At 44.0% G+C, this 18,030-nt stretch overlaps 2 protein-coding genes across 2 annotated transcripts; both read left to right on the top strand.

The window, feature by feature from the left end:
• Positions 1-569: 569 nt before the first annotated feature.
• On the top strand, positions 570-1,291 carry LOC127762521 (GDSL esterase/lipase At2g42990-like). Its single transcript, XM_052287031.1, has one exon. The coding sequence runs from the start codon at positions 779-781 to the stop codon at positions 1,289-1,291; it is 513 nt and encodes a 170-aa protein (XP_052142991.1). The 5' UTR covers positions 570-778.
• Positions 1,292-13,390: 12,099 nt separating this feature from the next.
• On the top strand, positions 13,391-14,335 carry LOC127762520 (GDSL esterase/lipase At2g04570-like). The gene is made up of 2 exons (XM_052287030.1): positions 13,391-14,013; positions 14,142-14,335. The coding sequence occupies exons 1-2, from the start codon at positions 13,650-13,652 to the stop codon at positions 14,333-14,335; spliced, it is 558 nt and encodes a 185-aa protein (XP_052142990.1). The 5' UTR covers positions 13,391-13,649.
• The last annotated feature ends 3,695 nt before the right edge of the window (positions 14,336-18,030 follow it).

Genomic DNA, 18,030 nt, shown 5'->3' with positions numbered 1-18,030 from the left:
GCACCTATAGTGCCGATCTCTATAAGCTTTTTTTACTAGTGTGTGCAACTCATTTCATTTAAAATATCTTACTTTTGTATATATTGTTGGTTAAAGTAGCATCTCAAAAACTATGTCGAGTTTAAAAATGCTTATAGTATGAGACGGAAGGAGTATATATGATATCTCCGGCCTATAATTGTGTTTGTCAATTTTCTCGTCACGGCAACTAAGGCAACAGCCAGCCATTTTGTGTTTTTGGCAAAAAATTTGTATCCGCTAGCACACGGGTGCTAGCTGGAGGCCGAACTCGAGCTGGCCAGCCTTGTCGTGGTCGTGCATTTGCCCCGGCCGCTCCTAGAGAAGTGCCCGCAGTCGTACGATTCCTGAATTTGTTCACGGTCTTGAGAAAAATATCAGGTTCACGCGCGCGCGGCCAGCCGGGCGCGCCAACCTTGGAGACAAATCCCAAAGGAAAAAATAGCCACGCTGCAGGCGCAAATATGTGCTTCGCCGTAACGCCGAGGATTATTTAGGGTGCCTAAATTGGCTATCTCCTCTCCGCTCCATAAGTTCGACAACACGCGGTGGCGGCGTGGGGCTGCACCGAACCGCCGCAGAGAGTCGCATCGCATGCAACCACGCCTCCCGCTTTTACTCCCTCCCACTGCCGCTGCCGCTTTTCACGTCGTTCTCCCAATTAAACCTCCCATCTCTCTCGCGTCGCAGCAGTGCCCTCCCACGGTCTCAGCTTAATAATTAATTAGTCCACAAAAAGGATATTACACCACCGACCAGCATGCCGGCGGCGTCGTCGGGGCCGCACCACCAGCTGCTCGGCGGCATCCTCCTCCTCCTACTCCTGCTGCTGGGGCGGACGGCGGCGGTGGGGGCGCGGGTGACGGCGGTGATCGTGTTCGGCGACTCGACGGTGGACGCCGGGAACAACAACGCGGTGCAGACGGTGGTGCGGAGCAACTTCCCGCCCTATGGCCGCGACTTCCCGGGCCGCCGCGCCACTGGGCGCTTCTGCAATGGCCGCCTCGCCACCGACTTCTACTCCGAGGCCTACGGCCTCCGCCCCTTCGTCCCGGCCTACCTCGACCCGGACTACGGCATCCGGGACTTCGCCACCGGCGTCTGCTTCGCTTCCGCGGGCTCCGGCCTCGACGTCACCACCGCCGGCGTCTTCGTGAGTAAACTACTCACTCCTACTCTGTATTTTACTTTGTTTCTGCTGCTTTTTTCTTTATTTTTTTTTCCAATCAACAACTTACTTTTCGGGTTTCAAAATAAACTCCAATTAAAATGAGACGTTTTTTCTTTTACTTTGAAAAGGCTAAGGAAATTAAGCTTACTAAAAAAAATACGCAACATGCATATTCTGAAAAGAGAAACAAGCGCGCAAACGAAGAATAATATAGATAACTGTTCCATTGTTATTACAAATTCTTTCTTTTTTATATGTCTTGGTATTTTTATTTATTATCCAAAGCTCCGAATTGACTAAATAAAACATGAAACATAGATTCCTAAGTATTCCTACTAATTCATTTACGTAAGAAACGCGTCTAAATTAAATTAATTAAGAGGAAGGTTTTCTTGTGCATTTAACTCGTCGTATCAGGTTTTCAAAAAAAAAAAAAAACTCGTCGTATCAACTTATTGCCGTACTGTAGGAGTGGTGGTTTTTCTCTATCTTTTGGTGAGCCAAACAGGATGTTACTGATCAAACAGTTAAAAGACAGGCTGGCCGCTGTCACTTGTCAGATAGTAGAACGGTGCAATGCAATGCGCTTTTTGTCGTACGAGATGCCTGATGCTTGTCTATACATGTCAACGTATCGAAGACCATGCATGCCCATATATACTCCGTAACCAGTAGTGTACTCTCATATAGAGCCCATCACGTAGCTACTGCCCCGTCCCAGAACTGACTACTTTATTTTAATCTGAACAAGTGATATTTATATTCATGTAGATAAGTTAACTTTTCTTTTTACGAATATACATTTTATGTCTTAATATAAGTGCATCTAGCATCGATATGATATTTCATATTATAATGAATATGGATAATTAGCTGTTCAAATTCGTTATATTATAAAATATCACGTCTAATTTTAGATACACTTATATTGAGGTGATGAGATGAAGGGAGTAGTACTCATTGTAAGATGCTTTTGAATTTTTTTTCAACAAACTTCCTTAAGTTTGACTAAAATTATGAAAAATTGCAATATCCGTAATACCAAATTAGTTTTATTAAATTTAATACTAAATATATTTTAGTAGTATGTTTATCTTGTATTGAAAATATTGCTATGTCTTTTTATATATTTGATTAAATATAAAATATTTAACTAAAAGAAAATGAAAACGTCTTATAATATAAAATGGAAAGAGTAATTCTTATGATTCTTTTCTTTTATTTCTTTGGAGGTGAAACTCTTTAATTATGTTAGTGTCTTCGAAACCGTTTTGGTTTCCTCAAAATTCCGTCACCCCTTAGTGCTTTTAGAGCTCTAAACGGTATGTGAACGCCATGTTCCTTATAACTATTTCATCAAATTATTACCGTCAATTATTTGTCCTACGTATATAAAAATACATGTTCTAATAAATAAACTCCTTGTACCACATTGCTTATTGCTTAGATCCCTTATTCTAAGCTATTTATCAAGTTTATTCACCACAATATTTAGTTTGTATTTATCATGCAGATAATTCACTTCAATAATCTGGTCACTAAGGGTGAGTTATAAACAGAGTATAGGAATGGCTGATTAGCCGCATGCAAAACGATAATATGATTAGCATATAATTAGTTGTGTATCAATTATTAAAAATTAAAAATAACATTATTTAATTTTTAAAAGCAAATTTTATATTTTTTAATAAAATATATTATTTAGCAGTTTGAAAAGCATTCAAACGAAAATCAAGAAAATAGTCAATTCAATCTTCACTTTAGAACAGCCCCTTAGAATAAATTTCACCTCGGCGCTGATCTTGTATGCATGTGTGCTTATCGACTGGAGTACTGGAGTATGTTCTTTATGAATAAAAAGCTTTAGAAAGATTAAGTTCAAAATCCACATGTGTACAAGTACAAACAAATATCCCTCTCCCCACACATACGAATGGGGCACAAAATCCACATTGGTCCACTGATCGGTCAGTTGCTCGATCGCGCACTGCTACTGCTGGACTACTAGTCTCGGTCCCGGTGGCATTTACTGCTAAGTCAGGCGAAATGACACTATGCCATGTGTGTGCAAGGAACTGTTGTCAGCGGCAAGCAATCATCATTTTCGCAAGGCCATTAACGTTTGTGTGTTTTGTCCGTGCCCCCACCACACTAAAATTGTTGGAGCTTTCCTCCCTGCTATGTGCGCCGGCTTCGAAAGTTCAGCTTCTACGTAAGCACAGAGAATGGTCTGGAATCTGGAGCCGATTTGAATGCTAGGAAGATCGATGCTTGCTACTCCATCTATCCCAAAAATAATCTTTTCTAAATTTATATTACCAGACTAGATTGCTATACGAATAAAGTTGTTAGGCCATGTAGAACGTGGTACCTTATAACTGTGGTCTCAAGTTCCAGCTAGGTTCGGATACCACGCTGGAGGTTTGAAGTGGTCTCGTAGGGTAGCAGAGAAGCTTGCAGAGGTAACTATGATTTATGGTGGCTTTAGGAGAGAGAAGATGGGTTTATGTTGTCCAAGAGAGAACCAATACGTGCCCACGCCGAGGTTGTGACCTCACTCGGTCGTGGCCACTACACCCCGCCGCTGCATGACCCGCCATATCCGCAACCCGTCGCTGCCGAGGTCGTTGCTGCACTCCATCACGACTACTACAACCCGTCGCCGTCGTCGAGGTCGTCGTCTGATGATCTGCTCCCCGCCCTTGTCGCACCGCACGGATCCAGCGAGAATGAGGTCGGATCCACCACCTAGGATCCCGTCACAGTGGCCGGGAAGGAAGCTTCGATCCGCGCCAATAGTGGCGGCTCGATCTCGCTGGTGGAGAGGGGAGAGAACCTCCACGCCACTAATCTTGTCAACCTATGTGGAGAGGAGCTCATCGCGGTGGCCGGGGGGGAGGGAAGAGAGGTCAGGAATGAGCCCGTCACGACGGCAAGGAGGGACATACGCTGGCAGACAAAGGAAAGGAGGCATTGACCGTGGCGGAAGCCGCCCAGATCTACATCGATGGCTGGGAAGGGAGCCGCCTCGATTCGTGCCAACGGTGGTGTCGTGGAGGGAGCCACCTCGATCCACGCTGCCTAGGACCCGTCGCCCGTCACGGTGGCCGGGAGGAAGCCTCAATCCGTGCTGATCTCGTTGCCCTCCGCCTAGGAGTTCTTCAGCCCACGACGGCCCAGTTTGCGGGAAGAGAGAAGGGAGAGGCGGCTCCGCCGAGGAGGAGAGGGGAGCTTTACCGACGTTGAAAGGGAAGAGAGAGAGATGAGAGAATAGCACCGACAGTGATGCCTCTGGTTCGATGGGGATTCCGTGGGGGGGAGGGGTGGGTGAGGATATTGAAAGTGATAGACTGATAGTGGGACCGTTAAAGTTTAGGGTATATATGTGTTTTTTTTTCATAGGGTCTAAAGTATAAAAATTTCAATCATCTAAAAATAAAATATTTAAGAAGGGTTGACATGTAAAATCTTAGGGGCCGAAATAAAAATACCACTTTACAGTAGCCTCCATTGTAAAGAGGTGTGACTTCTTTTGGCCTTAACTATGTGACATCTCGGGGCTATTCAGTTTGATGCCATTTTCAAACATACTCCTGCCAAAAAAGTGACTACGTTTAGTTTGTTGCCAAACTTTGAAAAATACATAAGAAATCCTACTAAAATTTTTGGTATTGTCAAAATTTGGTAAGATTTATTTTGGCAAATTGAACAGCCCCCTCGAGACCACTTGTAACCGTGGCTTTCATTATAGGTGTCCTTAGGATGTACTCCCTCCGTCTTATAAAAAACCAACCTAATACTGAATGTGACACATCCTAGTTCTACGAATCTGGACATACATATGTCTAGGTTCATTGTACTAGAATATGTCACATTCAGTATTAGATTCGGTTTTTTGGGACGGAGGGAGTAGCGAAAAAGGCTAAGATCTTATATATACAATAGAATGGTTCTTTTTTTTTTTGAGAACAAAGGAAATTTATTCATTAGAAGCATAGTACATGATGAATGTTGTCATTCTCAGCTGAAAGAGCTGGATGAAGGGCAGCCATTAAAGGGCAGCTATTTGGAACAGAGGAGTGAGTTACATTTTGGCATAAGTAAATTACACTTACGGAGCAAGAACTTGGCAGGTGGGTGTAATTTGGTGCAATAACTTGGAAATGAACGTTCTAGTGCAATAACTTGATAGGAAGGTGCAATTTAGTATAAGAACTTTATAAGTGATCGTATAAATGCAACAACTTGTAAGATAGGTAGGATTTTGATACAATAAATTAAGAAGTTATGTGACAACTTAATTATTTAGAGCATTTTTTATATAAATTCAAATTTTTAAGTACTTATTTTAACAATATACTAACATGATCTATATAAATATATTTATATTTTTATCCTAATAACTAATAACTGAAAGTCAATTAAACTGGATTAAGAAATTATTATATTTCAGTTGATAATTGAGAAGGTGAAGAAAACAAAAAATTCTTAAAGGTAATTGGATGTAAATTGTATGTGCAACATAATTCTTAAAGATTAAATTCATATATAAGGTAATATCCGTATGATCATTGTGTATTGGCATACTGACATCGTGAAAAATCTCATCTAGCATATGCTTAGCTAAATTGATTCAATAAAATACTAAATTATTAAGTTCTTGTACTAGAACGCATCCACTTGTCAAGTTGTTGCACTCGGATGTTCAATTCTAAAGTTCTTGCACTATATTGCACCCACCTGCTAAGTTGTTGTATCGTGGGTGTAATTTACTCTTTTGGCATACTAATTGAGCTGCTTGAGAATTTGTCGATTGTCTAGCCTTTTTTAATGGTTCTTTTAACTAAAATCTTAAAATCGTACTACACAAGCGAGATTTTGACAACTTTGACCGAGACTAGTAAATTACTACAAGTAATTATTAGTAGAAGAATTAATTGCAAAGAGACACGCAGGAGAGATTGGAGAGAGGAGACAAGCTAGAAAAGGCAAAGGGGATGGTGGTATATTTATTTTGCTCGAGGCTAGGTCCCACGTTAAGGTTGGTATGGATTTTAAACACGAATTTAACCTTTTCTGTTATGGAACAAAGTTGTGAAGCATTGCAGAAGCATCACTGCCAGATTTTGTCAGATGTGCCCGCAATGATCTTCTTGATCATATTCTCGTCTGCAATGCTCTCTTTGCCTCTTTCCCGTGCGCTATTTAGCACAAAAGAAACGCCTTCTCCAAGTATTTTGGGAACTTTTTCCGTGTGCTTTAGGTATGGATCGGAATAACTTTTAAAAAATTTCACTTCGCTATTAAATAAGTGCTACAGTAAATCACACGTGCTAATGACAGGTTAGGCTCAAAATATTCGTCTCGCGGTTTCCAGACGAGTTATGAAATTAGGTTTTTTATTCGTGTCCGAAAACTCCTTCCGACATCCGGTCAAATATCCAATGTGACACCCAAAAATTTTCTTTTTGCGAATTAAACAGGCCACAAACAGGGATTTTACGTACTATGAGAAAGTACATCCACTTGTGACTTGTGCCTTTAATTTGACCCTTTCATGAGAATTTAATTAGAGTAAAGTCCATCATCGGTCCCTAAACTTGTACCGCTGTGTCATTCCGGTCCCTAAACTCGCAAATCGACCGTTTAGGTTCTCAAACTTGTTCGACTGTGTCATCTTGGTCCCTAAACTTGCAGATCACTCGTTTAGATCATCCAACTTGTTCAGTTGTGTCACTCCGGTCTCTAAACTTGGATTTGTATATCATCTGGGTCAAATAGGACGATCTAAAGACTTTATATTTAAAAATAATTCATAACTTTTTCATGTGAACTCTAATGAAGACAAACTTTATATCAAACTTGTAGCCCTCGACGCGGTCTACAACTTTGCAGTTGATTTTTTTTTATTGTAAGTCATTTTTTGTCCCAAAATGTAATTTTAAAATTAAAATTTCAAAATCTATAAACATGCAACAATATTTTGGGACCCTAAAAAGTTTTAATTCAAAAACTTTTCAACTACAAAGTTGTAGGTCGCGTCGAGCGATACAATTTTGATATAAAGTTTGTCTTCATTAGAGTCCACATGAAAAAGTTATGAATTATATTTTGATATAAAGTTTTTAGACCATCCTATTTAGGGACCGGGGTGACACAACTGAACAAGTTGGAGGACCTAAACGAGTGATCTGCAAGTTTAGGGACCGAGATGACACAGTCGAACAAGTTTAAGTACCTGAACGGTCAATTTGCGAGTTTAGGGACCGGGATAACACAGCGATATAAGTTTAGGGACCGGTGATGGACTTTACTCATTTAATTATTGCACCAACAAAAATAAATATATCCTTCCGTTTTATGCATGATAATTACTACATTTCCATATAAAATCATAAGCTCATGTAGAACTTGTGACTAGCTCCTTTTGCCCTACCGCGAACACCGTTAATTGAAGGAATGGCTAATATTATCTTGCCTCTTGGAGAATTTTATATATTCCCTTGATTTCATAATATAAAGGGCAACCGCTTTTTTTAATATTTCATAGTATAAGGTGTGATACGTGCATACAATTAACTACACTACTACAAAACTGATAATTCGTAACGGGTTATAATCCTTATCTATGGCAGATGGATGTCTGGTCATAGTTGAATGATCAGTATTGTGAAAACCACATATCTGTCACATCCCCTTCCATCACCGATGATATTTATCTCTAAAGGGTTGTAACCATAACCCATCACCGATGTGGATATTGGGAAAAAATAAAGTTTATGCAACAATGCTCGTCACTGATGCAAAATACCCATGAAAAGGAACAACAATATCAAGGTTCCCATCCAAAGCTCTTCGTCGTCGTCATTGTCCCCATCACTGTAGTCGCTGTCGCTGTGGCCAGCCTGAACTATGGAACTACCGAGGTCCCCGAGGTGGGGGTGATCAGATCAAGTTGTTGAAAGCTCTAGGGCAGCCAGATCCAGTTGCTTCTAACCTCCAAAAGGCCATATCTGGCGCCCTTAAGGTGGCGGCGACTGACCCTGACCTTGAACGAGTGACAATGACACTGGCGATGGAGGCATGTGGAGGAGAGCCAACGAACGGGACAGCCACACAAAGACAAATGAGCCATCAGTCCCAACCCTGACCGTGACCGTGACCACATGCCGCAAATCTGGCTATCCCCACCCCGGAGGCGAAGGGCGAAAGACGGAAGGCCGACGCTCGTGAGGAGGAGCTGGTGGCCGCTCATGGATCTATAAGTGGAGGGAGAGACGAGGAGGTGGTTGGTACTCGGGGTCGTAGACGGTGGCGACAATGGTGCTTGGGAGGCAGACATGGAGATGAGGAGACAATCGGTATTGGATCCACCACCTCAGGGTCAGAGTGGCAAGATCTAGCCGCTGCGCGCCACCACCATGTACTAGATGGCTGGATCCATTGTCTGGGAAAGGAAGAGAGATCAAGATAGAAAGAGAGGCAGTGAGAGAGAGAGTTTGAGGAACTGAGGGTGAGAAAAGAGGAGTGGCCGCGTTGAGGTGGAGGAGAAAAAAAATTGAAGGGTAGGGTGTGGTAGGTGGGAGATACCCTGTGACGGGTTTTATTGTTGTTGTACCCGTTGAAGATATGAGGTAACTGGTAATGGGACATAAATAGTCATCTTTGACGGGCCGATAGCTTGCACCTGTCAACGATGACCCATCGGTGATAGGGCGCCTTGGCTGCGGTAGGTCACATATGTCCTGTGTTGAGCCACAAATTCATCCCGTCAAAGATGAGGGTTAACGGTGACAGGTTCGGCCGTGAGGACGTATCTTTAATCGGTCATATTAATTCTACCCCGTCACAAGTGTGTGCTTTTGTAACAGGCTGTAGGTCTCCGTAATAGATGGGCCAATAAAGATGCTAGATTTTGTAGTAACGCTAGCACATATTTCTCTCCTTATTTTTTTAAAAAAAATTCTTTGACCTTAAAATCTTTAATTCTAGAATGTGGTGCATGTGTTTTATTTGAAAGAATCTATTCAATATCCTTTAATCTACTCTAGATAAAACAGTAAGGTGATAAATATTTTTTCTTTGGTTGCGCCTTACATTTTAGGGCAGATGGAGGACTATTTATAGAAGTTAAAATTATTCTGTTTAATAAAAACATATATATATATATATATATATATATATATATATATTTACTGTCATGGATATAATTCCATCATACTTCATCTTGTGATCCTCTCGTCATAAATATTCAACGTTGATGACAATATCCAATCAAAGTAAACATTTCATATCAGTTATCGCTCAAATACTCACATTAAAAATAAAAAATGGTAGGCCGAAATTTGATTTGAGAAAATAATATCACAATACAATAAACATATTAATTTTTCAAATTTATTTTAATATTAATATAAACTGATAGTCAGAATCCAAAAGTTTGACCGAGTCATTTTCTAGAAATTTATTATGATGCGAGGGAATAATTGTTTCTAAAATAAGTTTATACAATCTAATTAGTTTAAGACTATAAAATTTAATAAGTTTATGCGACGACGAAACTTTGAAATCTGCACAACATTTTCGTACTTGTCAAACTTGTTGGTAGTCAAGATTTAAAATTTGGGGCAATTGCTTATTTGACCTCGTTTTGAATTCTAATTGCCGATTTGACCCTACTTTCTGAACTTTGCTTATTTGACCCTCATTTTCGAGTACGAAACTCTGGTATGACTCCATTCCGTTTGTGTGAGGTGACGGTGTTAATTTTGGGGTAAATAGTCCATTTTGCCCTTGCTTATTTGGCCCTGTTATATCTTGTTTGTTTGCTTGTTTGACCTAAAATTTGGATAATATAAAAAAAAATCTCTTTCCCCGGTGGCGGCGGCGGTGCACCCGCGGAGGAAGACGGAGGCCGGCGCGCGCTGGGGGGTAGAGAGCGGCGCCCTGTGCTCTACGCCACAGCGTCGTCGTCATCGTCGTTGCCGACCGGCGGCGGCGCGCGCGGAAGAAGATTGAGGCCGACGTGCGCGGGGAGGGAGGGAGCGGCCCCTGTGATCTTCGCCGTGGCGTCGTCGTCGTCGTTGCCGACCCGGCGGCGGCGCGCGCGCGGAGGAAGACAGAAGCCGGCCCGCAGACGGAGGGAGGAAGGCGCTGCAGCTCACCGGCGTGCGGAGGGCGGGCGGCGGCATCACGCACGCGGAGAAAGGAGGAGGCTGGTGTGCGTGGAGTGGTGACGGCGCGGCACCGAAGCTCACCAGCTCGCGGGAGAGAGGCGCCGCCGCCGCCGGATCTGCGGCTCGTACACCCAGCAGCCGCCGGATCCACCGCTTGCACACCGCCACGGCCTGAGCTCCACCACCGTTGCTCCTCCTCCTTGTCATCGAGCTCACCGTCGCCGCCATGACAGCTCGGCGCCACCGCCCCCACAGCTCGGCGTCGCCGCCCCCACAGATCGGCGCCGCCCCGCGCCCCATCAGACCGCCGCCGCCGCCGCTGCCCTCCACCTCCACAGCGGGCGCCGGCGAGGCTGTACATCATGCCGCCGCCCCCACAGATCGTTGCCGCCGCCCCCTCAGATCGGCGCCGACTCGGACCCCCTCAAAGCGCCGCCGCCACCGCCCTCCACCACAACGAGTGGGCGCCGGCGGGGCAGTGCTTGACGCCGCCGCCGCCGCCCCCTCAGCTCACCGCCACCGCTGCCCCCTTAGCTAGCCGCCGCCGCACGCGTAGGTCGTCGCCGCCGCTGCACGCACGAGTGAGAGAGAGGTGAGACTGTGAGAGTCACGCACGAGTGAGAGAGAGAGAGTCAAAATAGGGTTTGGAGGGTATTTTCGTCACTAGGAAGTCTTGAAACATTTTCTTTTTTAAAAAAATCGAACCCTAACGGAGTCATCAAAAGAGGGTCAGACGGAAGCTTTGTACTCGAAAAAGAGGGTCAAATAAGCAAAGTTTAAAAAGTAGGGCCAAATCAGCAATTACAGTTCAAAACAGGGTCAAATAAGCAATTGTCCCTTAAAATTTTGATGAAAAAAAAGGTTAACTTCTTATGTGTTAATCGAAAGGAGTATCAAATACCAATGAATCTCAACAAGTCATCAAAATATAATTGTTCAGTGTATGTTTAGATTCCATAACGCTGATAACTTTTCTCATGAAATTTAATAGTTCTCGTTACTCTCTTATTCCTCGAGTAGAAAAAAATATCCGTGTGTTATAACGGGTAAAGGCTGAGCAATAAAATAAAACACTGGAATCACTATTATACACTATAATTGAAAAGATTTATTAAAATCCTTCCTTGGTTTTGGGCTAAAAGTCCACTATTTCTTTCCTTTTCAGCCCTAGCCCGGTCCGTTGACTCCTACCTCCTTACGCTCGGCTTACCTCTCTTCGGCTCAAGCCATAACTGAAGTCGCAGACCTAGCTAGCACAGTCGATTGCCTTCTCTCGCTGCCAAGCTAGACCCATGCGCTACAGTAGCATCTTCAACCTCCAGGCGATAGTCCCATGCCCGTACGATGCCGGAGTGAATCGTCTCCATAAAATCCGATCGAATTTTTCTCGATCTCCCAAAATTGGTTGAGGGCTTTTGATCTACTCGATCTCCTCTTTTGATCCATTCGACCTCTTCTCTTCGTTTCCCCTCAAATCGGAGTGAATCCGCATCCAAATCGTCGTAACCAATTCCGCAAAACTCGGGATAAAAACGTGCACACGCGGGGCGACGCGAATGAATCACTTAGCGGCGCTTGGATTTGATGAACGAACAAAATTTTGGTGGAAGCATATTTCGTTTTTTCAAGTAGGTAAAGATTATCACTTACTGTCGATGAGTGATACTCGCGGACCGGATGTGTAGAGTATTGGGGTACGTTGGAACGAGGGTCTACGTAGCACGATATCAAGCAGACAAAAGACAAAGATTGTACTGGTTCAGGCCCCTTATCAGGTAATAGCCCTAGTCCAGTTTATATGGGATTCATGATGATAAGAACAGATTACAAAGAGAGTAGTCGAAACAGATGGTACCGATGAGATCGTAGTCAAGGGATTCGACGAGATCTCCTGGCGTCTTGGCTCCATGTACTCCGGCTTCGTAAAATTTGGTGGGTGTGTTGGCGATTGAATTGGATGCCCTGAGCCCCTCCCAGGGGGTCTTTTTTATACCGTGGATCATCTTGCCCCCCAAGAAAGATTTGAGGATATCGGACCTGGTACGGTATAAAAAAAACTCTATCCCTTCCGAGTAGGACTTTGGAAATCACTTGACTCGTAGAGATATTTTCTATAATTTGAAACAGTTTCCACACGACATTTACGAGAACAATCCGCGTACGTGAAGGCATACCTTATCGGTATATTCCATAAGTCATAGGATATGGGGTATACCTTATCTGTAACCCTGACACTTACTACTTACCACGCCAAATGGTTGAGCAATTAACTATTTTGATTTTTTTATAATTTTTTTTTAAATAAACATATATTACTAGTATAAATTATAAAATAGTTCATTAGAAAAATTAAAACTTAGATGTAAATAATTAATGGCAATAACAACAAAGCTACAGATAAGATGAAAGAAATACGAAGTGAGCGTATCTCAACTGGTTAGGTTCCTTGTGGTGAAACGCACTCACCCGAGTTCAAGTTCTTGGCACAGATGTTTATATTTATGACTTATTAAATTTTTTTAATATTAGGTGACTCGTTGATAAAGAGACGTCTATGGTAACTTCGTTAATATAATGATACATCGGACTTTTGGAAGGGAAACTATTTTGATCCCTCGAGGGAATATCTTCTCGTTGTTTGCATGTTACCCAAATGGTTATGAAAAAAACTAAAAAATTTTGGGAAGATGTATTAACATGTGATACAACACTCTACAAACATGCAAGTTCAAATTCAACTTCTATGTCTCGCAATGAAAAAAAATTAAACTATAGCTAGTTAACGTATATTCACCGTTAAATTTTTTTTACATAGAAGTTGAATTTGAACTTGCATGTTTGTGGAGTGATATATCACATGTTAATACATCTTCTTTTCTTTTCAAATTTTTTCACAACTATTTAAGTGGCATGCAAACAATGAGGGGCATCCCCTGAGAGATCAAAACCCACTTCCCTTTTGGAGGTGCTCATATAAGTATAGGACGAGTGTACCGTGGTGAAAAAAGAAAAACTAAAATTACACGTTACATTACATGGCATTGTAATTTTAGGCTTGGCCATTAGCCATCTGCAATTCTAAGTTACTAAACAAATTGTTTTAAAAAAACTAAAAAAGTTGCAAATCCCAACTATTTACGCTGTGTGTGTGTCATGGTTTGCAGTCGGTGATCCCGCTGTGGAAGCAAGTAGACTACTTCCGGGAGTACAAGCGGCGGCTGGCGGCGCACCTGGGCGCGGCGGAGGCGGAGGCGGTGGTGTCGGATGCGGTGTACGCCATCAGCATGGGCACCAACGACTTCATCGAGAACTACTTCGCGGGGACGACGCGGCGGTACCTGCAGTTCGGGGTGGGCGAGTACACCGACTTCCTGGTGGGCCTCGCCCGTGGCCTCCTCGTGGAGCTCTACGGCCTCGGCGCGCGCAAGGTCGCCTTCACGGGGCTCGCCGCCGCGGGCTGCCTCCCGCTGGTCCGCGCCCGCCGCATGATGTTCTGCGCCGAGGAGTACAACGCCGCGGCCAGGGCCTTCAACGGCGCGCTCCGCGGCATGATCGCCGAGCTCGCCGACGGCCTGCCCGGCGCGCAGCTCCGCTTCGCCGACGTCTACGACTTCTTCGCCGACATCCTCGGCGACCCGGCACGATACGGCAAGCCATGCATATATCGCTAACGCGGATCGATCTCGTTCTCGTGGTTGGGTGGGTTTGGGACTTTGGGGCGTTGCATGCATTTTGCTGGACTGACACGACACGACACTGGTGGGGGTGTACTGCAGGTTTCGTGAAGGCGGAGGTGGGATGCTGCGGGACGGGGACGTACGAGATGGGGTACACGTGCAGCGCGTGGGACGCGAGGACGTGCAGGGACGCGGACAGGTACGTGTTCTGGGACGCCGTGCACCCCACCGAGCGGGCCAACCGGATCATCGCCGAATACCTCTTCAACACCACCTTCTCCCACTTCCTCTGATCGATCCAATTCATCTTCGACTTACTTGTAGTATTAATTCATTTAGGAGTAGTAGTATAATTTTGGGGTAATATATTGATATTGGATTGGATTCGATTTTATTAGCTTCTCTCTTGCATTGGAAGCCCCGTTAGTATTGGTATGCCACTATGCCCATCGTGCCCAACGACGAGATCGATCCATCCATCCATCGAACAGATGTAGGAGTAGTTCTGCACTCATCATGTTAGCAATAGATGAATAGAAAAGTTATTCACTCCACCTACTGTCACTGCCGTGCATATGCTTTCGGGCATGGTTTATATACCGTTTCCGACGTGAAAAGTGGTCACGGTCGGTTTATGGAAAACCATAAAAACTGGAAGCACAAAAAACCAGCTAAACCATCTGGTTTTCTTGAAAACCGATAGGAATTACGAACCTTATTTCCTGGCAAATATAAGCTACAGAGTACAATTCGGTTACATTTTTTTTATCAACCCGTTAAATTTTTCTCCCAAAAATAAGAGTTGATTTTCTTGAAATTAACTCAAAACTAATCGGTTTCCATTTACGGATCCATAGAAAAATGACTAGCTAGAAGAATAGTGACGTTTTGATGGCAGCACGGATGTGCTCTCCCTTAAGAGCAGAACTGATTCTCAAATCAAGTCTCCAGAATTTTGACATAGCAGCATAGAATATTCCAAAAGCTACAGGGAAGAAAAAACTACCGAACGATATCATCAAGCAGGAGCGCAAACAGGGAACAAGTAAAAACAATCAGCTGAACAAGTCCTACTGAGCTCCAAATTTTATTCTGCTCTGCTACTCAAAATTGTGTCAAACTGAACTGAATTGTACAGACTAGTCAAGGTACATACACGGATGTACAGCCGGGATCCAAGCTAGCTACCCTACCACAACATTGCTACAACTCTGCCCATCTACACCCACCTGGTTCTTTCCTTCCGGGCGGGTGGATTGATGGATCTCACCATCCTCGCCCTCGCCCTCACCTCCCTACCGGAGTTCTGAACTGAAACCGCCATCCACGATGACAAGAACAGAGTTGCCGGAAACCGGGTTTTGCAGGTAAAAGAACGTGCAGGGCGCAACGCAACACTCTACACACTTGCCTGTCGCTACCACGAGCAGCTGGTGATGATGCACTGATCGCTAGTTGTGAGACGGGTTGGCGTTGGACCCGGGCACGTGGCGGCCGAGGCTGGCTCCCGGCCGCCGGAACGGCGCCGCCGTCCGCCACCGGCCGACGTCCATCTCTTGCTGCTGCCCTCCCGACGCCGTCTCAGGCGACGTCCTCGCCGGCGCCACCAATAGCTTCCTCGAGTTTGTTGTTGTCGTCGTCGCCGCCGCTGACGACGAGTTCACAAGAAGCATCGCAGCTAGCAGGAGAGCCAAGCGCTGTAACGATCGGAATCCGGCCATCCTGTGGCTGCTGGTTCACTCGCTCAGCTATACAGGGAACAGTGAGAGATGTTCACGGTACGCTAGGTGGCTGTGAGAAATGGAAGCAGGGGAAGTCTCTGCTTCTCCTGGTGGTGGTTAAAGGAGGGAAAGACGCACTTGTCTCGATGAGATTTGGATCGGAGCTTAAGAGGCAGGTGATGGTGGTTTGTGACCTTAATTGTCCTGATGGTGGTTATTTCTAGTGTCAACTGGATGAAAAAACTTAGTATTTGATGGAGAGACTGTCATATGCAAGCTCACATGTGGTTAAACTGGATCCATGTGCAACCGCCACACCTAGCTAGCTAAGGCTGTGTTTTTATTCAAAGTTTGGATCCAAACTTGAATCATTTTCCATCACATCAACCTGTCATACACACACAACTTTTCAGTCACATCATCTTTAATTTCAACCAAAATCCAAACTTTACGTTGAACTAAACGCAGCCTAACTGAAGTAGATCAGGTCGGAATCTGAAGGAAGAGTGAAAAAAAAAAAGAAGTGAACTGGCCTTGTTAAAAAAGTAGTTGTACTCTATAGTAGTACTCTCTCCATTCCAAAAAAAGACAAACCTTAGTTTCTGTGTCCAACATTTGACCATCCGTCTTATTTAAAAAAATTATGAAAAAAATTAAAAAGACAAGTCACGCATAAAATATTAATCATGTTTTATCATCTAACAACTATGAAAATACAAATTATAAAAAAATTCATATACGATGGACAGTTAAAGTTGAACACGGAAACCCAGAGTTTGTCTTGGTTTTTGGGACGGAGGAAGTAGTATACACTGTCTGAAATTGCAGTGTATACTGACTTGCAGAGAACATTCAGATCAAACTGTCTGAAATTCCTTCTGCTGATGTTACACATGTCGATAGCACCTTCTGCTAACTCTCAGCTCTTTATTGTTCCAGAAGAAACGATCTGACTGTTACTGCCTGCTAACATGGTGAGCAATCTGTAATCTACAGAATGTCAAAGCTAACCTCCTATAGTTTCACTCCAGTTGCGCTGAACATGTCAAGTGGTGGTCTGCTTTTCTTTGTCAAGGGAGGGGAGGGGAGGAATTCAGGAATATGTGGATCATGCATGTGGATCATCTTTGACCAGGATTAAGACCAGACATACATGTTATTGCACAGACGTACTCTTATATATGCACTCAGTGATCCAGATTTATGCAAGGCTGTACCTGGCAAAACCAAAATTGCCACTTGATTAATGCAGTAATCAACCCGGAGGGAGGGAGGGTCACGCGAGCACGTGATGGGAACACATGGCCCGGGAAGGGGAACTGCAAGCCGCGGCGCCGGTGGTGGCGAAGACGGTGAGACACCACCGGCCGCCTCGGGATTGCCGCGGGCATCTTGACCGCCACCGTGGGCCGCCGCTTCTGTGCCTTAAAATTCATTCCCTTTCTGCCTCCTGCTGCATTGCTTTCCCATGCGTTTTGTTTCTTGCTTGCATCGGTACCATATTTATTTATAGCACACACTGCCAGTACCACGGTAGCACATGCATGTTTGAGCTCAGGTAGCATGTGAAAGTGCTGAACCCTAATTCTGGTGGTAAATAGCAACGTGATTTTTTTTAAAAAAAAACAAAATGGCAATGTGATGATGGGCATTCAAGCCTTCAAGGCCTCTACTGGCACCAATTTGGCCAAAATTGTTGTTTCTGTGGAAGTTTGAGCTTTGAAAGTAATTTAATCTGGTAGAAATTTAAAATGGTGGCATGGAAAAACAAGGATTAATTAAGTCAAACGAACTTGCGGAAAATAAGATTTATACAGTTTGTATGCCGTGGAAAATTGACGCTTTTGTAGGCACACCCAATCGAGGCGAATTGACGCTTCTGTGGGCACACACCTAACATAAGCATAAGCAGAAGTTACAGAGGTATGTACTTAATTTGATCTGTTTGTACTTTTCTTCTCATTTCTTTCTAGCGACTGGGTGAATCATGTGATGCCAGTGTGTATCGCATCTTTCTTTAGCTGGGCAACATACTGTGGCGAAACTTCGGTTACGTACGTACGTAGTATCAATTACCTTACCACTACCAATTGTAAAGAGATTAAGTGCCAGCTAATCTGTCTTTTTCTATCTAGGATCGCCCCAAGATTCATCCACAACTACCCCACCTGCGAATGGTAATTTAGGATTTGTTACGACGGCCATGTGGTCGAAACACGTGATCGTGTCCGGCCCGATCCGGTGGTCGGAGCCCCGAGAAGAAACCG

Source organism: Oryza glaberrima, chromosome 2, assembly GCF_000147395.1.
Source record: "Oryza glaberrima chromosome 2, OglaRS2, whole genome shotgun sequence".
In the NCBI taxonomy this organism is placed as follows: Eukaryota; Viridiplantae; Streptophyta; class Magnoliopsida; order Poales; family Poaceae; genus Oryza; species Oryza glaberrima.
The sequence above is the reverse complement of the archived record's forward strand: the minus strand, read 5'-3'. Positions and strand labels throughout refer to the sequence as shown.

Excerpts from the sequence above, each read along its gene's own strand:
- LOC127762521 (XM_052287031.1), top strand. The coding sequence starts at position 779 with ATGCCGGCGGCGTCGTCGGGGCCGCACCACCAGCTGCTCGGCGGCATC.
- LOC127762520 (XM_052287030.1), top strand. The coding sequence starts at position 13,650 with ATGGGCACCAACGACTTCATCGAGAACTACTTCGCGGGGACGACGCGG. Across the intron at positions 14,014-14,141 it reads CGGCGACCCGGCACGATACG|GTTTCGTGAAGGCGGAGGTG; the intron begins GCAAGCCATGCA and ends GGTGTACTGCAG.